Source organism: Hyperolius riggenbachi, chromosome 7 (genome assembly GCF_040937935.1).
Source record: "Hyperolius riggenbachi isolate aHypRig1 chromosome 7, aHypRig1.pri, whole genome shotgun sequence".
Lineage (NCBI taxonomy): Eukaryota > Metazoa > Chordata > Amphibia > Anura > Hyperoliidae > Hyperolius > Hyperolius riggenbachi.
Genome location: NC_090652.1, coordinates 261,246,338 through 261,260,323, shown reverse-complemented (window position 1 = coordinate 261,260,323; position 13,986 = coordinate 261,246,338). Strand labels below are relative to the sequence as shown.

The window sequence follows — 13,986 nt, the reverse complement described above, 5'->3', positions numbered from 1 at the left end:
GAGTATGGTCAGTATATGATAAACCAATGCTAATCCTTTCCTTGTATCTTGCTTCAAAATCACTCAAAACAACCTGTTCTGCACAAGTATGAAAAAAAATTGTCTGTTTCCAGAACTGGCAAGGCAGGCAATGCAGGAGATCTAACAACCTCCAGGACAGGTAGGTGGATATTGGACCAGACACGCATTTTTATTTGGGAATGGGAGCGGGGAAGGAGAAGTACAAACACCTCACTTTACAAAAGAGGTTTAACTTTCTGCTATCTCTGTTAAGGCCTCTACACACGTCCGTTTTTTGCGAACGACGGGTCGTTTGAACGACCCGTCGTTCGCAAAAAACGGACGTGTGTATGGGCCTTTACTCTAATTTTTTTGGTCTTATCTTATATTTGTATGTAATATAAGGGACTGCCTAAAGTATCCATCCAATTTATCCTTCTACTACATGGATTTGGTAAAATTGGACAAAACCGATTGGATCATTAGTTGCCACCATTAAAGGACACCTGGAGTGAGAGGGATATGGTGGTTTCTTTGTTTATTTCCTTTAAAGCAGTAGGATCAGCCATACTATGCCAGGGAAAAAAAACACATATATAAGTAGATAAATACTTGATCTACTTACATAACACATGTATTATACTGTCCACTTTATGATTTCAATGAATGTTATATAGTAAATGACGAGAATTCTGTTCCTGGTGGGGGCCCATGTCTTTTGCCCACAGTTAAGGCTAACTCGTGATGTCATTTCTGCCCTTTACTTTTTTTCTTGTCTCCTCCAATCACTGAGTCGCCTCAGCCTTGCTTGTAAACACAAGTGAGTAGGGGGATCAGGTTTCAGATAAGCAGCTGGCAGGGAAATAAAGGGAAGAGGAGGAATATATTATAGATAAAAAGAACCCCCAGCATGCAATTCTTTGGCACGACTACTAAGGGCCAGTGCTCTTTAAGTATGTGATAACTCCAAATCATAACAGCAGAAAAAGTTTTGAAAGTTTTGAATGCAGGATTAGCATCTTTATCACTTAATACGCTCAGACCAGTTGCTGTTGAAATTTGATTTTTATGGTGACGATACCGCTTTAAAACAATACCAGTTGCCTGCTGATCTTAGTCCCAGTAGTGGCTGAATCACACACCTAAAACAAGCATGTGGCTAATCCAGTCAGACTTCAGTCAGAGAATCATGATCTTCCCATGGGAGCAGACGGTCTTGCTTGACTCCTCCTATTATCAGCCATAGGCCTTGAAGCGTATACATTGCTTGTCCTCTGTGCCACACCTTCTTCCATACACATACACTAGAAGGAGGCTGAGTGGTAGGTTGGCCCCATCGCAAGGACGGATTTACCATAAGGTACGTGCCTACAGGCGCCTGATGGAAAGGTGGCTCACTCCCCACCTCCCTTCCTCCATCCCTACGCAGAGTCCTGATGAGAGTGGAAATGAGAGGTTCCTCACCCTGCTCTCGGCATTCCACTCACAAGATCTTCCTTCAGTCAGGGGCACCTCTAGCTACTTAATACTGGAGGTTCCTGTAGCTACCTAATATTTGAGGGCACCATTAGCTACTTAATACTGAGGTTCCTTTAGCTACCTAATACTTGGGGGCAAAATCCGGGCCTGCTATGAGGAAAATCCGCACCACACACGCAACACACACACACACCAAATCCCACAAGGAAGGAAGGGCAATTGGCAGCATGTCTCATACTCCCTCCCACAAGGCACTGCGAGTGGCCAATGTGCCCCTGGCAAATACCAGCACCCTGGTTGGACCCACTGCGGAAATTCACCAGGACTTGGTATGTATTATATAAATACGCACTCATACATATTTTCAATAAACATCAATACTAATCTAAAACACATTAAGATAAACATTTGTACATTAGAATAATGTAGTGGATGTAGCACTTACCATCCGTGTAAAGGCTAACGACATGCTATAATAAAGGTGGGCATTCCGAGGTTCACAGCGATCCAAAGCTTTAATGAGATCTCCCAGCTTAGAAGCTGCCTAATCGTAAAACAATGATAAAAAAAAAGAACTTTCTCTGTTAAGTTTTTTTTTTAGTAACATACACTGACTAACATTACACCAGACTTTCTTCAGGAAAAAGGGCACATAACAGACTAGATATCAGCTGTCCTTTCAAAACTCTATCCTGCAACTGTAGATCTTACCTGCAGCACCACCTACTGGCGACATCTGATTAAATACAAAATCAGATAATTCCCTGCAGGAATATTAGTGTACTTGTGCTTCCACGGCAGTCACTCATAAAATAAGCTATGTTCAGACATTAAAGGCAATCTACTTTTTTTTTGTATATCTAATTCCCTCTGCCTGCCTAAAAGAAATGTTCAGTCCTCCATCCATAGCCGGCCTTTGACCTGAGCGACCGGAGCGGTTGCTCTGGGTGCCGACTTCCAATGGGGCACCTATAGCTGGCTACCTATACTGAGGGAACCTACACCTGACTTCCTATACTGGGGGCACCTATAGCCGGCTACCTTTACCGAGGGCACAAACACATGGGGGGGGGGACCTTCAACTGACTTCCTATACTGGGGGCACCTATGCTTGGCTACCTATATTGAGGGCACCTACACATGAGATACTATACTGGGGGCACCTATGCCTGGCTACCTACCTATACTGAGTCTGAAAGCGTTTTTTGGGGGGGCAAATTGTCGTTGCTGTGCTATCATTCTAAATGGAGGGGGCCTAAATGTCCCACTGTTTGTTTTTATTGATATTCCCGAAAGGTTCTAGCCTCAATTTTTAAGTATATTCAGGATAATGCACTCTTTCCATTCATTTGTGGTTATTGATCATAATTTTTCTATTATACATACGGTATGTGACGTGTCATGGAGATCTGAGCATTTGGGGTGATGTGACACAATATCAAAAAGGTTGGGAACTGCTGTCCTAGGAGCTAACTTAGTAGAAAAGGTGAATTGCATATGGGCCTCTCTGTGTGCGTGCGCATGCGTGAAGAGGATGAAGGGGGGGGGGGGGCACAAAAATCAGGTTTCGCTCAGGGCGCTGTGAAACCTAAGGCCGGCCCTGCCTCCATCCCAGGAGCTAGCTAAAGAGCTATGGGCCCCAGTGTAAGGACTACAGTAGGGTCTCTCAAGCACTGTGTACATAATTGATATGAAGCATCAAAGCCAGCCAAGGACAGCCACAGTGCCCAAGAGGTAAAAGCAGGAGGAAGGTGGGCAGATGTGTTAATGCTTACTACTATTCACAACACACACAGTTGATTATTACCAAGATAGCGCCAATGATAAGCTAAAACAGCAGTTAAAGCGGACCTGAACTCAGAACTTCCTCTCTGCTCTAAAAGATAAGCAGCAGCATAATAACCTTTACAGAAAAAAACTTTTCGTTATAACTGATACAAATTCTGCATTAAATCTGCCGTGTGCCAACTTCCTGCTTTCATGGAAGCAGACGTATTGCTATCATCCTATGTTTACCTATTAGCTTCTCTGCCGTGGAAGTCAGCTGACACAGGTGACCGATCAAATTACAGCTTGCGAGTAGTCACAGATGAGGGGGAATTAGACAGGCTAAAAACTCTGTAGATACATACAGGGTGCATTCCTCTATGTTTTCCTTCTGTCCTGTGCAAGAGTTCAGGTCCACTTAAAGTAAATCTAAAGGAACGCTGAAAAAAAAAAAGTTATACTCACCTGTGTAGAGGGAAGACTCTGGATCCCAAAGTGCCTTCATGGTCCTCTTCTCTGTGCCGTCGTTCCACTGCTGCACCCCATTGAAGTTATTTGACCAGCTGGTAAATGAACCTGTCTTCAGGAGCACTCAGGTACACAAGTGCTTCCAAAACCTTCTAAACAATCCCAAATGCATGGAATTTCAACAGGAGACAGCAGTAGACCGAGGGCAGGCAGAGAGGACCACGAAGGTTCTATGGGATCCAGAGCCTTCCTTACAGATAAGTATTGTAACTTTTTCCTTCAGATTTGCATTAAAGGTTACCTGACTCGGAATATACTTTTTAAATGAAGCACTGAGGTATTTTCACAAAAATGGAACATGCCTCTGTGCACTCTTGGCTGTCTGGCCTGCTCCCCCTGGTCCCCGTAATCCCCTGCAGAAAGGTTTGACTTTTAGAGATAGTCAAAGTTTTCAACAGGAAGAGACAGGCTTCTGCCCCTTTCACCACACGAAGCTCATCCCAAGTGTCCTGAGCGAGTGTCTTGACCCTGGAGGAACTTCTGGCGTTGGCGCCATTTTTCAAAATGGAGATGCCGTATTTCAGAAAGCAGTGGCTGAACGAGGGACTTCGCAAGATACCGGATGGAGTCTGCAGGGGGTGAGTATTATGCACATTTTAATTTTATTGGTTGCTTTTCAGGTCAGTTATCCTTCAACTACATTATGACCGCATCACGAAAATTAGCGTGATCGCGGTGGCAGCCCCAGGACCGCCGACCGCCAATTGGCGTCAAGTCCTGGAGCGGGTCTTGTAGGAGATCGCACATCTCCTCTTGAATGACGGCGCTCCACTCCATCATCAGTCTCCCAGCGGCGACTTTTAGATGGCAAAACCGCTGTCTATTTACATTGTACAGCTCTGCGATCTACGGCAGCGCTGTACTCGGGACACCTGTCTGACACGGCTGTCCCCATGGGAGGCAGGAGAGCGATCGGCCCTCATAGGCTGATCGTTTTAAAAATAAAACAAATAATATAAAAAAAACATAAACAAACATCCCAGCAGGGATCAAATCCCGCCAAAAGAAATCTCTGTTGGTGGGCAGAAAAGGGGAGGGAGGAAATCACTTGTGTGCTGAGTTGTACGGCCCTGCAGCGAGCTGTTGAAGCTTGCAGTGGCCTATATTTGAAAAATAGCCTGGTAACTAGGGGGGTGTAAACCCACGGCCCTGAAGTGGTTGGAGGAGAGCCTCAAGTGGGGCCCTCTTATTCAGGAGTCCCGGTGTGGCCACAACCTCAATATCCCCTATCAATATCCCCTATTGCTATGGCACTGCTCCTTTCCCATCAACTGGGGTGACATCACCTCTCCACAAGTGAATGCTGCTGCGTCTCTACACCGTAGGCCACACCTTCCTCCATTGAGTGATAGGCTGGTGCCACTGACATTGAAGACATCTAGCTTTACTCCCCTCTCCACAGAGATAATGATGCTGTTCATTTGAACTAAATGTGTACATTTGCATGCACATCTAAGATTATTCTAGTCTTCCTTTGCATTTCTGACTAGGAATGGTCAATGAGACCCAAATAATTCTGAGCTGATTATTATTATTTATTGAATTTATAAAGCGCCAACATATTACGCAGTGCTGATACAGGATTATGCAAATTCTGTATGCAAATTTATGCAGCTTGAAAATGGGCCAATCGAATTCCACCTTGTCAGGATTTAATTGGTCCATTTTCAAGTGCCATTCATTTACATACAGAATTAGTATTCCAGTAAGGCCTGGAACCCACTGGAAGCGCTTTTCTGAGCACTTTGTGATTTGAAGAGCTCTTGCTAATGTAATGCTGTGTGTGATCCCACTTGAGCGATGTGATTTTATAAAAATCCCCCATAGCATTGCATTAGCAAGAGCTTCTTTAAATCACTAGCGCTTAGAAAAGGCTTTTGGTGGGATTGAGCTCTAATTCTGCATCCACTTGGAATTATTTGCACCATCTCTATTTCTGACAATCATCCAATTTACCAGGCTTTACAACAACTAGTTTGGCTGTGTACATGTAACATACGTATGACAGGAAACTTACCTCATGTATATTCCCATCTCTGCACAGTAAGTGAAGGGCCAGCATTCTTATCGCCTCCAGATTCTGGCTGTCTTTCTGCAGAAGCCTGAAAAAGGAATTCCAAATTAACTAAGCCACACAAAGACACAGAACCAGTGTTCTGTTATACACATGTTGGAAGCACTTAGACCAGACTTTCTCAACCCCAGGGTTCCTTGAGGACTCTGCAGGGGTTCCTTGGCATTTTATCCCATCATGGAGGAAGTATAACAGAGCACACTATAATCAGGCTTGCTCAAATCCGTATTCGGGAGACATCCGGATACTTGTATCCGGATATCTCCCAGTAAAGCTGTGCGGGGGGGGGGGTGGTCAATCTTACCTGTATGATGTCTTCTTTGGTCCATCCCTGGCACCTCCCACGATGTGCTCCAAGCGGCGTTCACGTAACTACAAACACTTCCTCTTTCCGGGTTGAAGGAGGAAGTGTTTGTAGTCACTTGACCGGCACATGGAAAGCATCGTGGGAGGCGCCAGGGACGGACCGAAGAAGACGTCATACAGGTAAGATTGACACCCCCCCGCACAGCTTTACTGGGAGATATCCGGATACAACTATCCGGATGTCTCCCGAATAGGGATTTGAGCAAGCCTGACTATAATAGGGTATACTGTAAAGAGAAGCGCTAAATTGGGGATCAGAATAAAAATGAGCACATTAATAAAAAGCACTAAGATAAGGAGACAGTATGAGTGGCAATGTAATAGGGAATAGTGAAATAAACAGCCTCACCTACTTTTAAAGGCCATGCCCCTTGCAAAATAAATGCAGGGGTTCCTCGAGATCAAAAATTTGTTTGCAGGGCGTCCTTGCGATCTAAAAGTTATTTGCAGGGTTCCTCCAGGGTAAAAAAAAAAGTTGAGAAAGGCTGACTTACACGTCTATAGGTGTTTGCGGATAGGAGTCTGACTAAAGGGGGACAGCCCCTGCGACTGGGGGGGGGGGGGGGGGGGGGGTAGAGGTGTGAAGAGACCACTAACCTCACCCTGATGCTCCAGATCAGGTTTTTGTGGCTACACTTGTGTGGAGATCTTGATGGGCACACTTGTGTTATGATCCCTATAAGATGGGCCCCCAGTCTGTGACGATCACTAAAGTAAGGCAGGTGAACATTAAAGGGGTCCCATCAAAGTTTTATGGGGGCTCCATGATTTGTAGTTACGCTAATTTGCGAATGTTCGCTTAAATATACCACGGATGCCTCTAGGTGGTTTTCCGCCAAACTACTTCCGCCTGCTGCAGACATCTATAGGCTTTTTTTTCTCTATATGCCATATATATTTAAAGGATACCTTAGCACAGAGGTTCCCAACGCATGTGCCGTGACATAGTCATGTGTCGCGGCAGCCGCTGGTATATGTTGCCGCGTTCCCCGTGTCCTCATTCTGCCTCTCTCTTATGGTGGCCATACATGGTACATTTTTTTCATGCAATCTTACCATTTCTATGTAGTATAAGGGTAAATTAAGTGAATATACTGAAAGGATATTTTAGGCAGTTCCCTTATACTACATAGGTAGTAATTGGTAAGATTGGATGAAAAAAATTGTATGGCCACCATTAGCCGTTCAGCTGGTGCTGAAACTCCTCCTCTGCTTTCTTTGTAATTGGAGCAGGGGTACAAGAAAATGGATGCCGAAGTCCACATTCGTGGACATTGGCGGACATTTTTTGGAGCACTGCTCTAACTACAATCAGAGCAGAGGCGAAGTGGGCGTCAGAGCAGCAAATGAGCAGCTGTGAGGGAGCCAAAGCAGGTGCACGGCTCTAACAAGTGGCAACAATAGATGAGGAGCTGAGGGAGAGACAAAGACCAGTGGTGAGTGAAAGAAGTTCATGCCAGAGGTAAAATCAGGGCTGTGGAGTCGGTACAAAAATCCACTGACTCCGACTCCTCAGTTTAGGATTCCACCGACTCCTCTAATTTGCATATTACAATCTTGTTGATTGAAAGTATGTAACATGAAATTCGTCTCTTAACTGCCAACGCTTAGGAATTTTAAAAGACAACTGAAGTGAGAAGGATATGGAGACTGCCATATTTATTCCCTTTAGTCATACACTAAAACTAGTCGTTGGTAAGAGTACTTGTAAGAGGTACAGACCGGAACAAAGAACATCTATCAGGCCCTAGGCAATGTAACTGTGGGTACATGTAAGAATGATGTGCAGGTACGCTGCAGGGGAATGAGGGGATTCTTCCTCTATTACACATTCTTCATGTACAATCTGAACCAGGTTTATGGGTGATAGACAACACCTCTGTGTTCAATGTGGATTCCCTGCAGCTCTGTGGGGAGTGCATATGTAGAGTATAGTACTACTGTGTAACAAAGTAAACCTGAGACAGATGAAATTAAAGTTTTATACATACCTGGGGCTTCCTCCAGCCCCCTTTAGGCTAATCGGTCCCTCGCTGTCCTCCTCCGCCACATGGATCTTCTGCTATAAGTCCAGGTACCTGAGCCAGTCTGGCGTAGTGCACATGCACACACTCCGCCGACGGGAGCGTACTACACCTGCGCAGCACTGTTGCGCAGGTGCAGAACGCTCCTGGCTGTGGAAGCGGCATGCGGCCGGACTGCGCTGACTGGCTGAATTGCCAGGACTCATAGCAGAAGATCCAGGTGGTGGAGGTGGACAGCGAGGGACTGATTAGCCTGAAGGGGGGCTGGAAGAAGCCCCAGGTATGTATAAACCTTTTCTTTTCATCCGTCTCAGGTACCATTTAATTCGTAGTCACCAAACCAAATTTTAACAACATATCAAATTATTTGATTTCATGAGCAAAGAGAGTGCATACATTTGCATAAGCCAGCATCAATGCAGAATTATTTCCATCTCATTGACCATCTCTATTAGTGATACGGCTACACATCAGGCTTTATACTTACAGCATAGATGTTATTTAGTATATATAAGAGATTCCTGTGTACACATCATATATACTGTACAGTCACAATCAGATATTTATATCTGACTTTTAAAATACGGGGACTGCTTTATTGAAGTAGCACAAGTAACTAATTTTGATTGGTTTATTTCATTTTTGTGGACTAAGCACAGCTATTACTGTATATATAAATTATTTATGATGACTATTAGCTGAGAAATAAAACATTTTATCATATTTTCTATTTTAATTACAGTTTAAATTCATTAGAAGTCGGAGCATTTTTTCCCGACTCAGACTCCAGGCACCCAAAATTGCCCCGACTCCGACTCCACAGCCCTGGAATATTGTCCTTGCACCACCAGCAGTAGTCACATTGTGCAAGCAGCAGAAAGAAGGGAAGGGGGAATCAGTATTATTATGGTAGCCACCACTGACTGGCAGCCACCGATTAGCACACATCACTATGCCAGCAGCAACAGGAGGCACCATTGTGCCAGCTGCAGATACTGATTATTGGCCTCCAATGTACCAGCAGAAATACCAATCACTTATTAGCAGCCACCACTATACCAGCAGTAGTAGCAGACACTGGTTAGCAGCTGCCACTATGCCAGCAGCAGTAACGGCCACTGATTAGCAGCTGCCACTATGCCAGAAGTTGTAACAGCCGCTTAGTAGCAATCATCACTATGCCAGCAGCAGTAACAGCCACTGATTAGCAGCTGCCACTATGCCAGCAGCAGTAACAGCCACTGATTAGCAGCTGCCACTGTGCCAGCAGCAGTAACAGCCACTGATTAGCAGCTGCCTCTATGCCAGCAGTGGTAACAGCCGCTTAGTAGCAGTCATCACTATGCCAGAAGCAGTAACAGCCACTGAGTAGCAGCTGCCACTATGCCAGCAGCGGTAACAGCCACTGATTAGCAGCTGCCACTATGCCAGCAGCAGTAACAGCCACTGATTAGCAGCTGCCACTATGCCAGCAGCAGTAACAGCCACTGATTAGCAGCTGTCACTATGCCAGCAGCAGTAACCAGGGCTGTGGAGTCGGTCAAAAAATCCAACGACTCCGACTCCTCAGTTTAGGGTTCCACCGACTCCGACTCCTCGACTCCGACTCCTCTAATTTGCATATTACAATTTTGTTGATTGAAAGTATGTAACATGAAATTCGTCTCTTAACTGCCAACGCTTAGGAATTTTACAAGACAACTGAAGTGAGAAGGATATGTAGACTACTATATTTATTCCCTTTAGACTAAAACTAGTCCTTGGTAAGAGTACTTGTAAAAGGTACAAACCGGAACAAAGAACATCTATCAGGCCCTAGGCAATGTAAGTGTGGGTACATGTAAGAATGATGTGCAGGTACTCTGCAGGGGAATAAGGAGATTGTAAACAGACAACACCTCTGTGTTCAATGTGCACAGCATTCTCAGTGGATTCCCTGCAGCTCTGTGGGGAGTGCATATGTAGAGTATAGTACTACTGTGTAACAAAGTAAACCTGAGACAGATGAAATTAAAGTTTTATACATACCTGGGGCTTCCTCCAGCTGCCTTCAGGATAATCAGTCCCTCGTTGTCCTCCTCCACCACCTGGATCTTCTGCTATGAGTCCAGGTACTTGAGCCAGTCGGGCGTAGTGCGCATGCACACACTCCGCCGCCAGGAGCATACTACACCTGTGCAGCACTATTGCGCAGGTGCAGAATGTTCCTGGCTGTGGGAGCGGCATGCGGCCGGACAGTGCTGACTGGCTGAATTACCAGGACTCATAGCAGAAAATCCGGGTGGTGGAGGACAGCGAGGGACTGATTAGCCTGAAGGGGGCTGGAGGAAGCCCCAGGTATGTATAAAACTTTACTTTTCATCCGTCTCAGTTACCCTTTAATTTGTAGTCACCAAACCAAATTTTAACAACATATCAAATTATTTGATTTCATCAGCAAAGGGAGTGCATACATTTGCATAAATCAGCATCAATGCAGAATTATTTCCATCTCATTGACCATCTCTATTAGTGACACAGCTACACATCAGGCTTTATTCTTACAGCATAGATGTTATTTAGTATATATAAGAGATTCCTATGTACACATCATATATACAGTCACAATCAGATATGTATATCTGACCTTAAAAATACGGGGACTGCTTTATTGAAGCAGCACAAGTAACTAATTTTGATTGGTTTATTTCATTTTTGTGGACTAAGCACAGCTATTACTGTATATATACATTATTTTTAATGACTATTATCTGAGAAATAGAACATTTTATCATATTTTCTATTTTAATTACAGTTACAAATTCATTAGGAGTCGGAGTCGGTGCATTTTTTCCCGACTCCAACTCCAGGCACCCAAAATTGCCCGACTCCACGACTCCGACTCCACAGCCCTGGCAGTAACAGCCACTGATTAGCAGCTGCCACTATGCCAGCAGTGGTAACAGCCGCTTAGTAGCAGTCATCACTACGCCAGAAGCAGTAACAGCCACTGATTAGCAGCTGCCACTATGCCAGCAGCAGTAAGAGCCACTGAATAGCAGCTGCCACTATGCCAGCAGCAGTAACAGCCACTGATTAGCAGCTGCCACTATGCCAGCAGAAGTAACAGCCACTGAATAGCAGCTGCCACTATGCCAGCAGTGGTAACAGCCGCTTACTAGCAGTCACTACTATGCCAGCTAGAGCATGTCACGGAGATGTAAACGTATGGTGTTACATGTCGCGGCTTGAAAAGGTTGGGAACCACTGCCTTAGCGCAAAATGAAATTAAAACAGGGGGAGCAGACATGTGTAGTGGGCTCTTCTCATGCACCCCCGCTCCCCCTGCTCTCCTCTGTCCCCCTCCATTGCCATGAACTGATCCCCAAAACGTACTTTCTGGTCGCTGTGGCCTGCACAGGCGCTGCTTGGCTATGAGCGGCCGGGAGCGCTCTGCACATACGCACAGAAGCCTTTAAATACCAGATTTTCAATGAAAAAACGGATAAATGACTAACTCATTTACATACTGCGCACACAAGCGGAATGACGGACTACACATTCAAAACAAGTACAAGTCGTTTAAACATCTTGTACACACTCATCAACTGCACAATATCAGTCTAACATTAGTGTGAGTAGATACGACAGTTGGATCGGGCAAAACGCCTCTAATCAGTCGTCAAGCCGTTTGCACACATAAACATGCATGATTGTCATCCAACAGACTAAAGTCAGACAATCGGGTAGATTGGTTGAGCGTGTGTACTGACCTTAACTCACACACCTGAAACAAGCATAAAAGTAATCTTGTTAGATTTATCACAGACATCTGATCTGCATGCTTGTTTAGGGTCTTTGGCTTAAAGTATTATGCTGGGAATACACGGTTTGTTTTTGAGGCAGATAGATGGTTAGATAGATAATTTCCGACATGTCCGATCTCCCGTTCGATAGTGTTGCCGCTCGATTCCTTATTGCAGTGAATGGAAAAAGATAAGAAAAACGAGCGGAAAATAGGAGAATCGACTGCAGAATTGAGTGGCAAAAACGATTGAGCAGAGTATCGAGCAGCAGAAACGAACAGTGTATGCCCAGCATTATGCTGGATACACACCTTGAGATTTCCCGTTCGATTCCCGGGATCGAACGGATCGAATCGATTATTTCCAACATGCTCGATTCGGATTTTGATCGTTTCTGCCATCGATTTGGCATACTTAACATGCAAATCGACGGCAGAAACGATCGAAATCCGAATCGAGCATGTTGGAAATAATCGATTCGATCCGTTCGATCCCGGGAATCGAACGGGAAAAATCTCAACGTGTGTATCCAGCATTAAGTGAGAGGCATATGGTGGCTAATTTGTTTATTTCCTTCTAAATAATGCGCATTTCCTGCCTGTCCTGTTGATCCTCTACCTAACCAGTGTTCTACCCAGAACTTTCTTCCAGCCGGGTGGCATGAAAAAGTAGCCGGGTGGGGCGAGATGAGAGAATGCAGGGCCGATGCTTCTCTGCACTACTCTGCTTACAGCAGAGGAGGAAGTGAGCTGATGACAGCCGGGTGCTCACCAAAACTAGCCGGGTGCAGCAGCCGGCTAAAAGAGCCTGGGGAGAACACTGGGTTCCCTTTAAGGATTTACAGGAAAGAAGCTCACAAACAAATGGCAGCTGAAGGGAACAGTCATACAGCCATCATTGCCTTCTAATTTTCATATCCCAGGCCTCCTGCCCTTGTAGATCCTATTGGAAATTCCAAACAATAGCCATGCAGTATGCATACAGATGGATTTGGCATGTATAAATGTTGTGGTCTGAAGCAAAATGAAAGTAAATATTAATTGGGTGGATGATAGGAAGACCTGGTGATCATTTTACAAGGCAAACCACAGAATATTGTCAGATCTATAATCTAATACCTGCTGTGTAATTATATCTTAAAGCCCTTCTCTAGGCAAACATCCAGGAACACAAGTGACACACGAGATATGTGAAATGCCTTGCCTGTTAGGACTTGCAACGCACGACAGCATAAAGCCAACACTATGAATCATAAAAGTGCTAGAAAATCCGTTGTTTGCCTCTCCACATAGGAGGCATTAGGTGGCACTGGTACAATTGCTGGCCTTGGGTTCTCTATGGAACAAAGGCACTTTTTCCTCTTGCAAAGGACAAAAGGAAATCATAGAGTAATGCACCCTGTATGTATTTAAATAGTTTAGCCTGTCTAATTCCCCCTCTGTGACTAATCACAACTGTAATTTGATTTCTCCCCTGTTTTGACTGCCATGGCATATAAGCTCATTTGAAAGCACAGGATGTTAACAATATGTCTGTTTTCCCTCTGTTCTGTTTTATTTTTCTACCTGAAAGAATTCATTTTTAGGCATGGAAGTGACAGCTTCTGTCTTGTTGGTACCTTGTCAGTAATATAGTAAACATCACTGATAAGCAAATTACAGCCATAAAAGTTTTCCAGGCAGAATACAACTTCTAAGAGCAGAGGGAGATAGAAAAAGATCAATAGATCATGTATTTTCATGTAGGGACACATAATAGGCTGCCACTGAGCAGAGACAAAAAAGCATTCAATCTACTTTGTGAATGTTTAACTACTTAAAGACCACCCCACGCCAATGGGCGTGGTCGCGGCGTCAGCCCCAGGACCGCCTAATGCCAATTGGCGTCAAGTCCTGGGGCTGGGATTTGCAGGAGCCTGCATGCGCATCTCCTGCTTGGGGGGGCAGAGCTCCGCCCCAACTTC

General features: G+C 44.8%; 1 protein-coding gene across 3 annotated transcripts in view; it reads right to left on the bottom strand.

The window, feature by feature from the left end:
* TTC21B (tetratricopeptide repeat domain 21B) overlaps positions 1-13,986 on the bottom strand; it is a 141,901-nt gene that overhangs the window by 105,763 nt on the left and 22,152 nt on the right. For all 3 annotated transcript variants that reach the window (XM_068245610.1, XM_068245611.1, XM_068245612.1), the window contains exons 7-8: positions 5,792-5,876; positions 1,925-2,023 (exon numbers count right to left, since the gene is read on the bottom strand). In XM_068245610.1, the coding sequence (XP_068101711.1) occupies positions 1,925-2,023; positions 5,792-5,876 (184 nt within the window). The remainder of the gene's footprint in view (positions 1-1,924; positions 2,024-5,791; positions 5,877-13,986) is intronic.